This window comes from Euprymna scolopes, chromosome 2 (genome assembly GCF_053919585.1).
Source record: "Euprymna scolopes isolate OS-2025 chromosome 2, ASM5391958v1, whole genome shotgun sequence".
Lineage (NCBI taxonomy): Eukaryota > Metazoa > Mollusca > Cephalopoda > Sepiida > Sepiolidae > Euprymna > Euprymna scolopes.
In genome coordinates this window covers 80,259,650-80,277,926 of record NC_136483.1, presented here as the reverse complement: position 1 = coordinate 80,277,926, position 18,277 = coordinate 80,259,650, and the positions used below count along the sequence as shown (strand labels likewise).

Below are 18,277 nucleotides of genomic sequence, written 5' to 3'. Positions count from 1 at the left end.
TGGTTTTCAATGTAGATCTCTGTATTAATAAAATAGGAACAATTCTTCCCCTACAGAAAAAAACATAACTTGGCAAACACAAACACCAATTAGTTTTCAATTTTTATTTTAAATATTTTTTTCGTGTATTCAATATTATTGTCGATAATTTGAGCCAATAGTCACATGCTATCATGATGTTTCATGTGTAAAAATAATACATTTTTTCTTTCTTTCCTTATTTCAAATGAGTGATTTTTCTGACAAAGGGTGAAGAAAAAGCTGCTTTCCAGGTCAGTAGTACTTCGTGAAAAGTAGCCTGAGATGTTGAAAATTTTCTGTTTCTATGTCTATCCTTGTGGTCATGTCACTAGTAAGGGTGCTAGAGGTAAACGTTTCATCTGAGCTGACGTTATCCGCCTGATAGTCAGGGACCCGAACCTTGGATTAACCACTAAGGAGGCTGTCCTATCAGCAGGTGCAATGTACCGGGGCTGCTGTATTGCCATTTGGTGAATGGATTCTAGACCATGCAGTAGTTTCTGGTAGGGCCTCTCGATGCCATACTAGTGGGTAATTGTTACGGCTTTACCTTATCATGTGCTACAAAAACAAAACAAAAAAAATTCCTGTCTTTTTCTCTCTTACTTTCCCTCTCTCTCCTGCTCCAACCAAGTCTATCGACCTGTTCTACAAATCCCAAAATCTCAACATGACAAATCTCGAGAAAAAAACATGAATAAACCTAGAACCCCATCCTCCAACATAGACCCCTACTACCATGTCTCCTTCTCCAACATCAGGGGTCTACGTTCCAACCTTCCAGAGGTTGAAACACAATTACAGGTGATGAAACTGGACATATTCTTTCTAAGTGAAACTGGCATAGGGCCAACCACTTCCCTAGACAAATTCATAATTAAAGGATGCTCTAACTTAACATCTAAATCTGGCCCCCAAGATCGCCACGGGCATGGAATATGTGCCTACATTAAAGATGGCTTTCCATGTGGTAGGGATATCTCCAGAGAAGACCCTAATTTACCTTATATGTGCTTCCAGGTTGCACTAGCTTACACCACTGCATTTAATATTTGCCCTCTATCGCCCCCACAACAGGGGGGTTACTATCTTTAAGAATATATCCGAGAAAATTGACCACATCTTGTCTGCTCATCCTTCGGCTAACATTCACATTTGCGGAGACTTCAATGTTCATAATGTGCAATGGCTGACCCACTCAAATAAGACAGATGACAAGGGTAGGTTCTGTCATGATTTTGCCATTACTTATGACCTCACTCAGATTGTTCACGAACCCACCCATGTGCCCGATACTACCGGTCAGTATGCAAGCCTTCTAGACCTTTTTCTCACAACTTCCCCTGAGCTATGTTCATGTTCCATTCTATCTCCTCTGGGATCCTCCGACCACTCCGTTGTATCAGTTAAGATAAAAATGAAATGTAATGTCCTCAGACGTACCTCTCCACCGTACTGTATATCGATACTCTATGGCGGACTGGGATAGCTTCCATACATTCATATCTGATCTACCTCTGTATTCCATGTTTAAAAAGGATGTGTCCTCTATAGTATCAGACCTGACCGAATGGTTAATTGTAGGCATAGACAGATTCATACCATCCAAAAAATTCCAACAAAAACCTAACAGCCAGCCATGGTTCTCCCCAGAATGTGCTGCTGCCATCACACACAGAAATCACTTTTTCCATAGCTACCAACGTAATAGAGGTACTGAGACTAAAGCTGCTTTCAGGACTGCCAGCAACCACTCTAAAAGAGTAATAAAAAATGCAAGAGAGCTATATGGTCAATCTGTTAAATCCAAAGTAGCTGAGCAGCGGCTTGGTTCCCATCAGTTTTGTCAAATAGCAAACAGGATTCTGAACAGAAGCGTGCGTTCTATCCCAACCATCATCAATGGACCTGAGGTCAACTCGTCAGCATCAGACAAGGCCAAACTATTTGCCAAGAACTTTGCAGCTAATTCTACCCTATGCGATGAAGGCCATCAACTCCCAGTATTTCCTCCTATAACAGACAACACGCAATGCAACATACAAATATCTGTGCGTGAGGTCGCCAAGCTAATCAAGAACCTTGATTCCAGTAAAGCAACTGGCCCTGACGGCATTCCAGTTATAATGCTGAAAAAGCTCCAACTAGAATTGCCCCAATACTTACAAAATTGTTTAAGCATTGCCTTAAGGAGAAGTGCTTTCCAACACCCTGAAAAACCTCATCAGCATGCCCTGTATTTAAGAATTCAGGTGAAAAGTCGTCTCCCTCTCAGTACAGACCAATAAGTCTCCTGTGTGTCATGAGTAAGTTGTTGGAATCCATATTAAATAAAGAAGTAGTCAACCACCTCAGCAGAAGCAACCTTCTTAGTGACATGCAATATGGTTTCCGCTCCGCAAGATCTACAGCAGATGTGCTAACGGTTATATCTCATAGGATTAGTGTGAATCTCTTGACAAAGGCTTCCTTTCCAGGGTAATTGCTCTTGACATATCGAAGGCCTTCGATAAGGTATGGCATAAGGGCCTACTTCACAAGATTTCCAGCTACAGTATCACTGGAAATGGTTTCTCAATTATTAAATCATTTCTCTCCGATAGGCTTATAAGAGTAGTGGTTAATGGGCAGAAATCAGAGGCCCACAGTATTAATGCTGGAGTCCCTCAAGAGTCCATCCTGAGGCCAACTCTTTTCCTGATCTATATCAATGATCTCCCAAAACACATACTTAAATCATTCATTGACATCTATGCTGATGACACGACCATCTATGGCAACACATCAAAGGCCGGAAATGACAAAGTTCTCTCTGATTCTCTCTCCTCTGATCTTGAGCACGTTGTACAGTGGGGGAAGAGGTAGCTGGTTACTTTTAATGCATCTAAAACCAAGCTTCTATCTTTACATCATCAACGCTCTGATACCCATCTGGCATCAATTGAAATGTATGACTCTCGTCTTGGGGAGGCTCCATGTTTTGACAACCTTCTGGGTTTGACCTTTACTCCTGATCTGAAATGGAACACGTACATCAGGTCTGTTGCCAAGGACGCTGGGAAAATGGTGGGATCCTTCTACTGCTCCAGAAGATATCTCACTACTGATGCAATTCTCTATCTGCATAAAAGCCAAGTACGTCCAAGGATGGAGTACTGCTGCCACATCTGGCTAGAAGCTACTAAAAGCAGCCTATCCTGCCTTGACAGAGTACAAAATAGACTTCATGGCTTTGTGGGGGATGACCTTTTCTCTTCCCTGCAGCCTCTCTCCCACAGAAGAGACGTTGTGAGCCTGTCGTTGTTTTATCGTTATTTCCATGCAAGTGCTCGTCTAAGCTCCAATCTTTGGTCCCCCCTCGCCAATCTTTCACGAAAAACACCCGTCTAGCTGAAACTACTGACATTAATTTTCCCCACTTTTTATCTGTGCCTAAATCCAAATGTAGATTCCATGAGCAGAGCTTCTTTCCTAGAAGTGCACGACTGTGGAACTCTCTTCCGTTTGCCTGTTTCCCACCTGACTACTACTTGGATGTCTTCAAGTCCAACATAAACAAATTCCTGACAAACCGCCCCCTCAAGTAAGACGCTCTATCAAATCTCCAATACTAATGATTACTATCCCATTGATTACTGTACAAGCAATAACCCTTATCCCCGAGTGGCTTCTGGGCCTTTATAAGTGGTGACCTCCATGTAAAAAAAAATTTTTTAAATAACTTCACAAAAAATTGAAAACAATTAACTCAACAGAAAAACTGAGAATGTCATTATAAAAGACACTCAAAAAAGAAAATTATGGTGAAACTTGCCTTTTCTTTTTTTATTTATAAAGCATCTTTTTTTTTCTTTTTTTTTTAACAGTCATCACTTATCAAAGCCTGGAGGCTACTCGAAGATAAGGGTTAATGAGTATACAGTAGTCAATAGGAAAATGTAGTAATCGTTAGTAGTGGAAATTTGGTAAATTGGATTACTTGAACGGCTCATCAAGAACTTGTTTATGTTGCACTTGAAGACAACCATATTGTAGTCAGTTGAAAAGCAGGAAAACGGAACAGGGTTCCACAAGCGTGCAGTTCTAAGAAAGAAGCTTTGTTTATGGAATCTACGTTTGGGTTTAGGCACATATAAAGAGTGGGGGAAATTATTGATAGTGGTTTCAACTAGACGAGTGTTTTTTTGTGAAAGTCAGGCCAGGAGAGACCATAGAATGAGTACTTGCCATGAAAATAACGATAAAGCAGAGACAGGCTCACAATGTCTCTTCTGTAGAGAAATAGGTTGCAGGGAAGAAAAAAAGGACATTCCCTGTTAGGCTACGAAGTCTATTTTGAACTCTGTCAAGGCAAGATAAGCTGCTTCTAGCACCTCTTTCCCAGTTGTGGCAACAGTACTCCATCCTTGGACGCACTTGGCTCTTATACATGTAGAGAATTGCATCAGTAGTAAGAATATCTACTGGAATGGTAGAACGATCCCCCCATTTTCCTAGCAACCCTGTTAACGGATTTGATGTACGCGTTCCATCTCAGATCCAGAGTAAAGATCAGACCCAGAAGCTTGTCAAAACATGGAACCTCCCAAAGATGAAAGCCATACATTTCACATTTCAGTTTATGCCAGACGGGGATCAGAGCATTGATGATGGAAAGATAGAAGCTTAGTTTTAGATGTATTAAAATTAACCAGCCACCTCTTTCTTCATTGCATCAAGATCAGAGGAGAAAGAATCAGAGAACGTGGTAACTTATAGCCTTTGAAATGTTGCCATAGATGGTAGTGTCGTCAGCATAAATGTCTACAAATAATCTTAGGATGTGATTTGGGAAATCATTGATGTAGATCAGGAGGAGAGTTGGATCCAGGATGAACCCCTGAGAGACTCCAGCATTAATACTGTGAGCTTCTGATTTTTGCCCATCAACCACTACTCTTATGAACCTATCAGAGAGAAATTATTTAATAACTGAAAAGACATTTCCAGCTATAACGTAGCTTGTGGTTTTGTGGAGTAGACCCTTATGCCATTCCCTATCAAAGGCCTTTGATATGTCAAGGGTAATTGCCCTGGAAAGGAAGCCTCCATTGAGAGATTTGCTAATCCTATGAGATATAACTGTTAGCACATCTGCTGTAGATCTAGCAGAACGGAAACCATATTGCATGTCATTGAGAGGGTTATTTTTGCTCAGGTGATTGACTACTTCTTTTTTAACACATATTCCAGTAACTTTCTCATAATACACAGGAGACTGATTAGTCTGTATTGAGAGAGGGAGATGAGCAATCACCTGAATTTTTAAATACGGGATGAGGTTTTCCAGGGCGTTGAGAATCAATTCTCTTTAAGACGATGCTTAAACAGCTTTGTAAGTATTGAAGCTTTTTCAGCACTATAATAGGAATGCCATCAGGGCCAATTGCTCTACTGGAATCAAGGGTTTTGATTAGCTTGGCAACATCACGCATAGGTATTTGTATGTTGCATAGCGTGTTTTCAGACACAGGAGGAAATACAGACTGTTGGCGGCCCTGATTGCATAGGGTAGAATTAACTACAAAGTTTTTAGCAAAGAGTTTGGCTTTGTCTGATGCTGACAAGATTACCTCAAGTCTATTGATGATGGTTAGGATAGTGCACACACTTCTATTTAGGACCTTGTTTGTTATTTGCCAAAATTGGTGGTAACCAAGCCGCTGCTCGGCTAGTTTGGACTTGAAGGACTGATCATACGACACTCTTGCATTTTTTTATTAATCTTTTAGAGTGGTTGCTGACAGTCCTGAAGGCAGCTTTAGTCTCAGTACATCTATTACGTTTTTCTTTTAATTCTTTTATAATCCTTATTTGTTGTAAATATTAGATGAACATATTTTTAAGTTTGATTTGCAAACCATTTTACACATCGAATGTTATTATATTTCAGCTGATGTAACCTTCAACCTTCTTCAGGCACATCATCAGAAGTTACATCATTGAAAATGTTGTGAAAATGACAACCCAGATGGAAGTAGTAGTCTGAATAATTCAAAAAATATATATCTTTTTCAGAAAAAATTCTTTTTTTTTTTTTTTTTTTTTTTTTTACACCGTGGTCACCACTTATCAAGGCCCCGAAGTCACTCAGGGATAAGGGTTATTGCAAGTACAGTACGTTAGTGTGGAGATTTAATGAAGTGTTTACTTAAGAGGGCGGTTCATCAGGAATTTGTTAACGTTGGACTTGAAGACATCCAAGTTGTAGTCAGATGGGAAGCAGGCAGACGGAACAGAGTTCCACAGGCGTACAGTTCTAAGAAAGAAGCTTTGTTCATGGAATCCACGTTTTGATTTAGGCACAGATAAAGAGTAGGGGAAATTTTTCACAGTGGATTCAGCTAGACGGGTGTTTTTCGTGAAAGATTGGCGAGAGGGGACCAGAGATTGGAGTTCAGACGAGCACCTGCCATGGAAATAACAATAAAACAAGGATAGGCTCACAACGTGTCTTCTGTGGGAGAGAGGTTGCAAGGTAGAGAAAAGGGCATCCCCCCACTAAGCCACGAAGTCTATTTTGTACTCTGTCAAGGCAGGATAGGCTGTTTTTAGCAGCTCCTGCCCAGATATGGCAGCAGTATTCCATCCATATTTTTCTTCAAGACAAATTTTTTATCCTTACTTTTTTCTCTCTACTCAGGACCACATTTCAATGAAACTGGAAGGACAATCTGACCCTGAGAAATATCTGACCAATTTATATGATTTATACACAAGGTTTGTTGCATTTCTTTATTTTCTTTCTTCTTGCCTCTTTTTACATTTATCTGTTATGTTTTTTAGATACGTCCATATATCTCTATGGATAGGAATTAAGCTAGGAGAAGGAAAGTTCTTGTTTGATCTAGTCAGTACTGCAACAAATGGATTTTTCAGTTCAAAACAAAAACCACTTTATAAACAAATAATAATGTTTGTTTGTTTGTTTGTTTTTTTTGTTTTATATATTTTTTATTGTTTTTATTTATTTTTTAATTTAAGAGTGGTATTCACTTACTTAGATTGAATGACGGGCGTACAACAGGAGATTTTGGCCTGACGAAATCAAAACACACGTTTTACGCTTGAACAAGTAGTTTAACATTATCAGCACATGCTTCTATTTCTGAATTTATATTATTACATCATTTATGAATTTGAAAAACAACAAAGGTTGCAATACTGAACACTAATGACTACCAGAAAATATATATACTGTGATTCAGAATAATTGTCACCAATTTTCATCTTCATAGTTCTATCTCTTTCAAAGAATCTTGTAATATTTACTATTTTGTTCAATGTACTTTGCAGTTTCACTAATAAATGATATATCTACCACTGATTGTCACGGCTGGTAGCATTTTTCCTGAGGGTCTAATGTCAACCTCCTCACCCTAACATTTACAGGCAACATGAATTGGAATAAGTATATAGAGGACACTTCCAATCATATATATCTCTATAAAGCCACCATTGCACTTGTACCCCCAACAAACACAATCAGCAGCAAAATTTTATTCCTTCACTGAAGAGAGGTTCTCAGATACTAAAAAATTTTCTATTCTAATAGTTTTTTCTTCAAACTGCTTCTCATTAGAAATCCCTCACTGCTCCTTTAACTGTACCAAAATGCAGAAATTTGCATCTAATATATAAACGGCTATATGTCTGTCTCCATATTTTCAAACTCTATCTTCTCTGAAACTAAACGTTGTAGAGCGGCGTTATGGGCCTCAAATGATTCGATTTTTTATAGACTGTTCTTTTATGGGTCTTTAGGGGTCAAAAATGGGTTGAAATTGAAAAAAAATCGTTATACATTTAGTACATTCATCTTAGTTTATTTTTAATTTTTAATTAGTTCATATGCATGTCATGTTGGTACAATGATAATGTCACCAGCTTTGAATGCTACAGTTTTGGTTTCGATTTCAGCTGATGGCCCTTGAATACTTTTTTTTACTTTTGAAATAACGATTTTACAAAATCTTACAGAAATTACAAAATATACAAAATCTGGACAAATTAAAATATCATATTTAAGCATATGTTGCACCTGAGAAAAGCTCCCCCCCCCCGTCTCCCCGCTAATGTAATATGAATAAACATCTTGCTGCACAACTCCTACCTTAAGATATTCCCATAAATTTGGCCCCACTCAGATGCAATATGCATTGTTTGAGATTAATAAAAAGTAAAAAATGATATCGCAAATCAAATTTCTTGATAAATCCAGATCTATAATTTTCAAACTATTTGTTTGTCTTTAATATAATTTGAGTTTTTTTTTGTTTTTTTTGTAATAACATCTTTTTGTTTTATGTATTTTTTATCAAAGAATAAAAATAATTTTTTTAATGTTGTTCCTTTGCTTATGATCTTCTTTTCACTCTCTGCTCGCAGAACGGCTAAGTTATCAAATGATCTATCCAAATTTAAACTTGGAAATGATAGTGCCTTCCTCAGTAAACAGACCAAGTGGATATTCCAGAGACATCTTGATGCATACATAAGGTAGGAAGCTCTTCCAAAATTTTATTTATTATGCTTATTTTTTTGGCAACACTTATTTTAATCAATAAACACATTTTAACTGTTTATACAAATAAATTCATCAATATGTCAAACATGAAAACTAACAGTGCTTGTACAGTTTAATCAAGATATTAAAAAATGAAAATATTGAAAAAAAAGTTTAAATTGTACATATCCATTATGTAATGAAGTTCTCCGAAAAAAAAAATTTCACTTAATTTCATAAAGTAGTTTTTGTTTTACTGCGAAAAAACAATTTGTTATGATACCGAGCAAAAGGTTCGATTTTTTAGGAAGAAAAGCTAGTATTAAAGATGGGGAAGGAGTGTCAACACTTCAACTCGAGTTATCTCCCGTGACGTTTGTAAACTCCAAACAAAAATTAAGAAAAAATCCAAGATGTCTGCTTTCAATGTGCTGTCATAAAAACGTGTTTTTCCACTGTAAAAAAAAACTACTCGATCAAATTAAGTGAAATTTTTTTTCGGAGATTTTCAGTTCAGAACGGATACGTCTAATATAACCTTTTTTCAATATTTTCATTTTTTAATGTCTTGATTAAACTGTACAAGTACCAAACTAACTTCTCAGAATCAAAATACTGACATCACATCATATACATTTCAGAATTCATTTTCTTGGACATTTTGAATTTTTGTTTAAATATACAAAATGCCAAGGTGTTATATACGACGTAAAAAGAAACTGGAATCTTAGGAAGATCTCTATCATTTCAGTAATTATAGGAGCAACCAGACTCAGCAGCAAGTCCTGGGAACATCAACCTAAAAGAACAATTGGAAATGACTTATATACATACATTACGAGCATGTAATCCCTACAGCCACCTACCTTGAAAATGCTGCTGTCAAACCTGATATAGTTATATGGAATGTCAGAGAGAGTAGCAACCTTGGTTGAAGTGAGTGTCCTTAATGATGGAGGTCTAAACAGAACTGAAAGAGAGAAACAGACCAAATATCTAAGTCTCATGTATGATATGAAAAGAAACTGAAATCTTAGGGAGATATCAATCCTACCAGTTTTTATAGGTGCCACAGGGCTTATGAAGAAGAACCTGAAGTCCTACCTAACTAATATTCCTGGTGAACCAAGTGCAAAAGAGATCTAGACAATTGCACTTAAGGGAACAACGAGGATACTAAAAAGAGCTCTTGGCTGGTTTCAATAAAAAGCAGGGTAATGTTGGTAGCTGGTTTGGCTACCCCATACCTTATATTACAATCTTCAAAGGAAGAATATTAAAAAAAAAAAAAAAAAATGAAAAAGAATTTCAAAAGCTATTTGGCAAATATATCCGGTGAATCAAGTGCAAAAGAGATACAAACAATTGTACTTAACTGGACGGTTAGAATCTTTAAAAAAATCTCTTGGATGGAATGGATGAGATAGCATGTGAATGTCTGGCATCCAGTTGGATACCTCATCCCTAGTTAGAACAAAATAAGAAAGTTAAATATATATATATGTGAGAAATCCTCCTAAACTGAGGCAATTTTTTATATTTGCCCCAATCTATTGTACCCTTTTCTAAAAAGCTGTAAATATGAACATTCTGAATTTCATTAATACATTTCTGATGATTGGATGTTCTATGAAACTGCAGTAAAATGTTAGGATAAGTCTTATTTCTTATATACTAGCTATTCCTACCCAGTAGTTAATGATTTGATAATGCATGAGAAATAGCAAAGTAATGTAAAGCCGATCATGTAGGAGGGGGGGGGAGAAGAGATAGCAATAAGAAAAAATAAAGGAGAAATAAGAAATATGAGAACAGAAAAATCAAAAACTGAAAGAAGGTGGGCTCTTTCTACCATGCTCGAAAATTACTCTCATCAGAAAGAGTACCTTATATCTTTACAAAGCCACAATTCGCTCATGCATGAAGTATTGTTGACACATCTAAACTGGTGCATCTAGAAGTTTCTCATTCTTAAACAAGGTCCAAAAGAGTCTCAAATCGAATAGGTCCTGCACTATCTGCCAAGCTCCAATCTCTGTCCCATCACTGCAAATTGTAATCTTGTGCTTGCTTTATAAGTACTTTAATAGAATGTGCTCTGATGAACTTGTAGCAATACATATACATACTTCTGACCAACCCGATAAGCAGCAAAATCCCACCCCTTCACTGTTGACATCCTTAGATGTTCGAAAGCTTTCTACTTTAATAGTTTCTTCCTTCAGACTGCTAGACTTTGGAATTCCCTCCATGTTTACTGTTTCACCAACTGCACTAACCTACAGAAGTTCAAATGTAATGTGAACAGACATCTTGAACTCCCCACAATCCATCGTTAGACACAATCCCAAATAGTAGTTGGAATATGTCTTGTTTTAGATGCAAAAGAGTAAAAAAAAAAAAACAATTATAAAAGGTGAAAAAGACAAAAGAATTTTATTTATTTTTGGTACATTTGTTTTAAAGAAATTGATTAATAATTTATACAAAGAAATTGATTTAATAAATGTACAAGTATATAAACAAAATAATTAATAATAAATATATATAAACAAATTGATTTTATTTTTTTTTTTTCAGTCATGAAATCAAATTTCTACATGACCGCTGTTCACTGATGCTACAAAGATACTATGACAGTAAGACCCACCAGAAAAAACAGATACAATCTGGCGGGTGAGTTTAAAATATGCATTTTAATTTTTTACTTGTTTTTCTTTTTTATTTTTTGTTATTTTTGCTGAGGAGTAATGAACTTTCATCTTTTTGACATTTCATGGGCATGTTGGTTAATCTAAAAACAATGTGGTTGAAATTGATTTTTGGTGATGAGCAAAAATTTGTTTTCTTTTGGTTTGGTGTCCAGCTTTTTAGTTTTAGACTGATAGGAAGAGACTGATTTGATTACATTCAGACAGCATCTCCTTTTTGTTAATAGTTATTTTTTAAGCAATTTCTGTGCAGGTGACCATTAATAAAATACACCATCCTTTCCACAATACGACCTTACTTGAGATAAAGTTCAGTCCACCAAGTTTCAGTCGTGAATGTCCAACAGTCTTTGTTTTCTCAACTTTCAGTAATTTCCACCAAATGTGCACTTCTGTGTTGGTCAATACTGAACACTATCTAATTCTTAAGTTTTGGGTAGACACAAAGTTCTTGTGAGGGAGGAAGTATGGTTTCAACAAGATGGGTTAACTCGCCACGTTTTAAATAACTTGTTTAAATTGCTGCAGAGTCACTTTAACAATCCTCTTATCAGTAGTAGTTGTGATTCTTAATTGGCTTCACAATTACCAAACCTAAACATCCCAGATTTTAAATGTGGATATATCTAAAAAAAATAATTTGTACTAAAACAATTTCCAGAATATTCTTGAAATGAAGAGTCATCATACCCCAAATCAGAACAGTGCCAAGAGAGGAATGTATCAGAGATATTCTTTTGGGGAGTCACTCTGCAGTACACATGTGGGGCATGTAAAGTTTATTCTAATTTGAGTATTTGAAAGATATAAACCAGCATATTTACATCAGGAAAGGAACACTTAGTATTTTTAATGGCATAATCTTAAGAAAAACATAACAGGAACAAGGATGAATGATGAACACTATAAAATATGAAATAAATTTGATTGGACTTGTCTACCCAGCTTCAGCCATGAATGTCCAACAGTCTTTGTTTTATCAACATTCAATAATATGCTCCAAATATCCATCTCTGCATTGATTAATATTGAGCACTGCCTAGTTGTTGTTAAGGTTTGGGGCAGACAAAGACGTTGCAAGGGATGGACAGTGTTTTCAATAGGATAGAACAACTCCCCACACTTCAAAGGACTTATTGAAATAACTGTGGGGACACTTTGGTGATCATCTCATCAGTAGAAGTTGTGATCCTGAATGTGCTTCATATTCACTGGACCATAACTCTCCATTTTTTTATATGTGATTTCATCTTAAAGATAATCCCCAGACTCGTATTTGGATTCTTTTAACTAGTGTTGGGACGATTCCTAATTTTTATACGATTCCGATTCCAGGAAAATATTGATTAACGATTCCGATACCAAGTACGATTCCGATTCCTAGGGAATTATTGTTTTGAAATATACCAGGTAGTTTTATACTTATGGTCGGTAGTTCCCAAATATGTTCCCTAACTTTGGAAGAGATATTTTATGTCTACACCGTCGTGTTTTGGTTTAAATAAAATTATTATATAGTAAACTAAACGGAAAAATTAGCAAAATTTATTTTAGAGAAAATTTATTTTACTTAATTGGAATACAGAAAAAAAAACTCAAAGAAAATAGAATTTATCCTTCAGAGAAAAAACAAATAAAATAGAATTTATATAACAGAACAAAAACAAGAAAATTAGAGAATAAATACACACGATTCATTATTTTGGTCCTCATAATTAACAGATTTAATGAATTAAATAAAAAAAATATAGCGGAAGAGAAAGAAAATATATACTAATTAAATATAAAAAAGATAAATATTTAATTTAATAATTTATAAATGAACGTGCGTAATGAAAAAAAAACAATATACCACATGACATGGCGCCGTAGATACAAAATAACCTTTCCAAAGTTAACGACCATATATGATAAATACCATTAATCGAAAGTTTTTGTGTTTTATACCAAAAGGTAGGTATAGCAAAAAGTTACAATTAAAGGAATTTCAAAAACGATTTTTTGTTTGGCTATTGATAGTTGTATTTGTGACGGCAGTTCTTCAGACCTCCATAATTCACAAAGAGTAGTTAACACCTATTGTTTTTTCTTACTTTTTCATTGCTTTTACATGTTGTTTCTAACGTGAAGAATAAGTTTAGCCAAACTAATTTTGAAATAGGGTATATCAAAGGAACACATATAAAAATGATACCACTATAAAAAACAAATGAAATACTAGATAAAATTGAGCAAACATAATTACCAAAATTACAGAAAAAGATTTTAAAAAAAAATTTAAAAAAAAAAAAAAAAATGGTGAAGTTTGTTGAGTGAAATGAATTATTGAAAGAAAATTAATTGAACTAATAGAAATGTTAAATAAAAAAAATGTCACATTTCAATATTTTTTTAATAATTAAATTCTCAGGGTTGTCGAAATTAAAAATTAAGTGATTTTTTTTTTATTAGACTTCTTTCGAAGCTTGTTACCTTGAAAAATACATTTAAAACCCTGTTTTTTTAAATAAATTGAAAAATAAGTGCAATTAAAAAAATTTAATTGATAATTGAAACTTTAAAAACATATTAAACATTGAAAATTACTTATCTCACAAATTAACGTCCAATAAAGTAGATCCAGTCTTCATACAGGAATTCGGTTATAATAAATATATCTTTCCCAAACTTAAAAATTAAATCTTTTTTTTTGGAGAGAGAGAGAGTGCTTTAAAATCGCTGGGGAGTGCCGCCTAAAATTTTAAAGAAGTAAATTTTAGGAGTTTAGTGCCTTTCAAAGACGGTTATCATAATTTATTATCATCATTTAATTTCCTTTTTTTCCTCCCCCCCCCACACCTTTCCACGTGGTTCAGTAGTTAACCAGTGCTTCTGTTGCTGTCAGTCAGCTATCTTTACCCAAGTTTTAATTTCTAGTTAAAAGAATTTTTCATGAATAGAATCAGCATTTTTAAAAATTATTTTTTTAGTTGTATATATTGTATTTACTCTTTGAAGTTAAGGAGGGTTAAAAAAAATTGGTGACCCCTAGATGGTGACGTAGGCAAAAAACAAAAAAAAAAGACACTGCGATTTCGACCCTCACTAATAAAACTGCTCTGAGTGACTAGTTGGTAATTTTTTTGTTCCTTTTCTTTTTTATTTTGCTCCTCCAATTTATTTGGATGCTTCATAGTTAAATGTTTTAACATGTTGGTTGTGGTCATGTTAGATGGTTTTATTCCTCGCGATATTTTAATTTGACAGACTTTGCAAATGGCTTTCAACTCATCATCTTCATCAACTTCAAAAAGTTTCCATGCAAGACTTTTTTTGGACTTTGGGCCATATTAGAAAATTCAGTTTATCTGTAAACAAATAATTTACTATTAAATTTTATTTTAAAGCTAGTCACTTATTTGGATAATTAATTGAAAATAATCCGCTAAAAAAGACAAAAAGAAAAAAATATAAAGGGATGGGGCGGTAAATTGTACCAACCGGTAGTTAACAAAAAAAACTTATAGAATTTACTTTTTGAAACCAATGTATAAAAGTTTACATAATGAAATGCAAATATGCATTTTCTTTTGAATTTTTTTTTTTTTTGGTTGACTGTGTTCAATTCACACATGGTTGATGTGGTTTAATATTGCTAAACTATAAGTCTTAAGTAAAATTCTATTTATAAATACTTTTTAAAATGAAATTATTTAATTAATCGTAAATATTATTTAGACATAAAAATTAATTGATTACAAAACCTTTTAAAAATATATATATTAATTTCTTTTTCGTTCGGCAAAAAACTGCGCAAAACACTTTTAATTTTCAATTTAAAATTCTAGAAAAAAGATATATATATTATTCTGCTTTTAATATAATCAAATTCAGGGTTTTATCTTTCTGGAGAAAAAAATAAAAAAAAAATAATGGATTTTATTTCAATGAAATTAAAAAAAAAACTTGACTGAATTGAATTAATTACCCTTAAATTAACGAAGGGGTTATTTAATAACTTTAGGTTTGGAAGAGATAGGTATGGGGTCGATTTTTTTGAAACTTCAAAAGAAGCCGACTACTGTCAAAACTTTGCGAAATAATACAACGTGATCAATTTCATTTTAGAGATATTTCTTTCAAAAGCCTTCTTTTAAAAAAAGAAAAAAAAGTATATTGTTCTATTAAACCTTTTACTGTTTAAATAATTTGACTTTGCTCGTTTAATTTTAAGAAAATATAAGTTGAAAAAGCATTTTCATTCAGTATTAGAGGATTTGTCAGTAAAAAAAACAATCGCCAAAAAGATAAGCGTTTTTTTATTTTTACTCTCAATGTAGAGCCCTGCATACTTCTTTTCAAGTTAACTCTTTTGTAGTTTTGATTACAATAGATCTGAATGAATGAACCTTGTAAGGGAGGGGCACTAAGCATTGCCCTGTTAATGATGAATTTCTTTGGTTTCTTTTTATAACATGCTACATTTCTCTCTTGCGATTAGAAATATCAGGAAATTTTTTTATTTTTTTCAACATAAGACTAAAAGAATCGTAATGAAGGAATCGGAAAATTAAGGTATTTTTTAATGATGCGATTCCAATTCCGATACCTCCCAAAATACACGATTCTTACGATTTCCGATTCCGATTAATCATCCCACCACTACTTTTAACTACTGTTCTCATCTTGAGAACAGTAGTTTGAAGAATCCAAATAATACAAATAACTAATCCTCATTTTAAAAATTCAGAAATCTTCAGACTATTCCTAAACTGAAGAAATCCATCACTGACAAAATCAGCGCATTGCCGAGAGAAAAGTGTGTCGGGTGCTATTTGGGTGACGAATCATTCGGTATTTAATATGATTTCTGATTTTTTTATTATTTTATTTTTTTTCTTTACAATTCCATATTTTTACAGTTTGTCACTTATACCCACCAGCATGCCGACCCAAAAGCTGCTGTCTCAGCCCGTCATTTCGAACAATCTCTTATTCTCATTTGCATTCAAACAATCTGGATCCGTCAAAAAGAAATATTTCTTATGGCATTGATTGAAATAAAAAAAATAAAATGGATTTAGTCACAACTTTCAGTCATAAAGATTGTATAGAATAAAAATATGAACTTGAAAAGATATTTGCAAAAATCAATTTGTTTCTTTTTTGTAATAATTTATTGGCTTCAGGCAAATCCAAATAAGGATTTTTCAAATTAGGGAGGATGGAAATCTGTGATGTGGAGGCAAGTATCATTGGGTTATAAGTTGTAATTGTAAGGATACAAGTGCCTAGTTGTTTTTTATAAGTGTAAATGAATTTTACTTTTATTCAATCCTTGATACTTCTGTCAGCAACAAGTTTATAAGTAAAGTTTAATGCCTTTCACAGCAGGAGGTTATAAATCCATGTCATGAGTTTTAAAATGTTTTAAAATCAACGTCTCATTCTCTTCATTTGATGACATGTTTTTCTTTTTCATCTCTTTTTAGAATTCATGATTTAAAAAGAGAATTTCAAGTTGCTATTGCTAACGTCAACTTTAATATTGGACCAGCTATTGAGAATTATGGAGGCGAAATCTTTCTCTCGCAAGAAGTTGCCATGAATATTTTGCAAGAAACGAAACTAGCTTTTAAACGATGTAAAGTTGTAAGTTGATTGTTTTAACCAAACATTTTCTCTTTTGTTTTCTGTTAATCATAAGTTTTGTATATTTTTAACATTTTTCTGCCTGTTGTCTGAAATGTGACCAATTTTCTTCGAGTCATTTTCAAGAAGTAGAATTATTGGTAAATTAAGAGAAAATAAGTTTGTGTACAAGAAAATGGATGAGAACTCTGATGTGGAGAAGGTATATTTGTTATTGAGATTGTCCAGAAGTTTTGTTACCTTAGTGATACCATTGGAGCACAGGATAGAGTGGGTTCAAGTGTGATTGCAAGAATTAGGAGTGGGTGTAGTAAGTTGAGGAAACTTTGATCATTACTAAAAGCATTACCATGGTTAACCAAGGGAAAGTGTATCGGTCATATATACACAGTGTAATGATATATGGAAATTAAACTGGAGAATATCTGCTGCATAGAAAGAAATAATACAAACATGGATGGGGAATGTGATTCTTAAAGACAGACTTAGATTTGATGTCCTCAAAGTAAGATTAAATCTGGACAATATAAGATGTATGCAAAAAAAGGAGACTTTGATGGTATGTTCACATTGAAAGAATGGATGAGAGTTCTGGAGTTAAAATGTTTTCCAAAAATGACATTTCAAACTTTCACTTTAAAAAACCCCTTTATATAAAAATATCTGACTTGAAGCGCGTTATAAAAATATTTTAAAATAAAAAAAAATGATAAAAGTCTGAAAAACCCACAATTGTTGATGGCTACACTTTTTTTAAATATATATATATATATATTTGGATTTGCACACATACAGTCATATATATATATATATATATATATATATATATATGACTGTATGTGTGCAAATCCAAATATATATATATATATATATATATATATATACATATACAAGATTCAAGCAAAGATGCTCAGATGGTTCAGAGTTTTATAATTATTAAGATAATAGGCTGATGGGTATATCCAGATCAAAGTAGAATAAATAATGGCAATGATAATCCAGCAGGTCATGGGTATGTTTAGTATAGATTAAAGTATAAATTTCAAAAACTGATTTAATTATCATCTTTTTTTCTTTATAGATTTCCAGCCAATCTGATTTACCTTCAAATGCTGTCAGGATTTTGGAAACTTTAATTCAATTTCTTGTCATGGAACATATTGATTATGCCGTAGAACTTGGACTGCAAGGTGAGTTTTTTTTTTTTTTTTTTTTTTCTCTCAATTCAAACTGATGATATCTTGCCTCCCTCTCCTTGTTTTCATCTAGCTTTATATTTTGACATTGCTATTTGTCATGTGAATTTTTGACATTGCTATTTGTCATGTGAATTTTTGACATTGCTATTTGTCATGTGAATTTTTGACAT

General features: G+C 33.8%; 1 protein-coding gene across 1 annotated transcript in view; it reads left to right on the top strand.

The window, feature by feature from the left end:
• The window catches only part of LOC145293045 (exocyst complex component 5-like), a 60,643-nt gene that overhangs the window by 26,472 nt on the left and 15,894 nt on the right, over positions 1-18,277 (top strand). Inside the window, exons 9-13 of the mRNA XM_080139357.1 lie at positions 6,704-6,780; positions 8,449-8,559; positions 11,147-11,242; positions 16,749-16,908; positions 17,990-18,098. Of these exons, the coding sequence (XP_079995483.1) occupies positions 6,704-6,780; positions 8,449-8,559; positions 11,147-11,242; positions 16,749-16,908; positions 17,990-18,098 (553 nt within the window). The remainder of the gene's footprint in view (positions 1-6,703; positions 6,781-8,448; positions 8,560-11,146; positions 11,243-16,748; positions 16,909-17,989; positions 18,099-18,277) is intronic.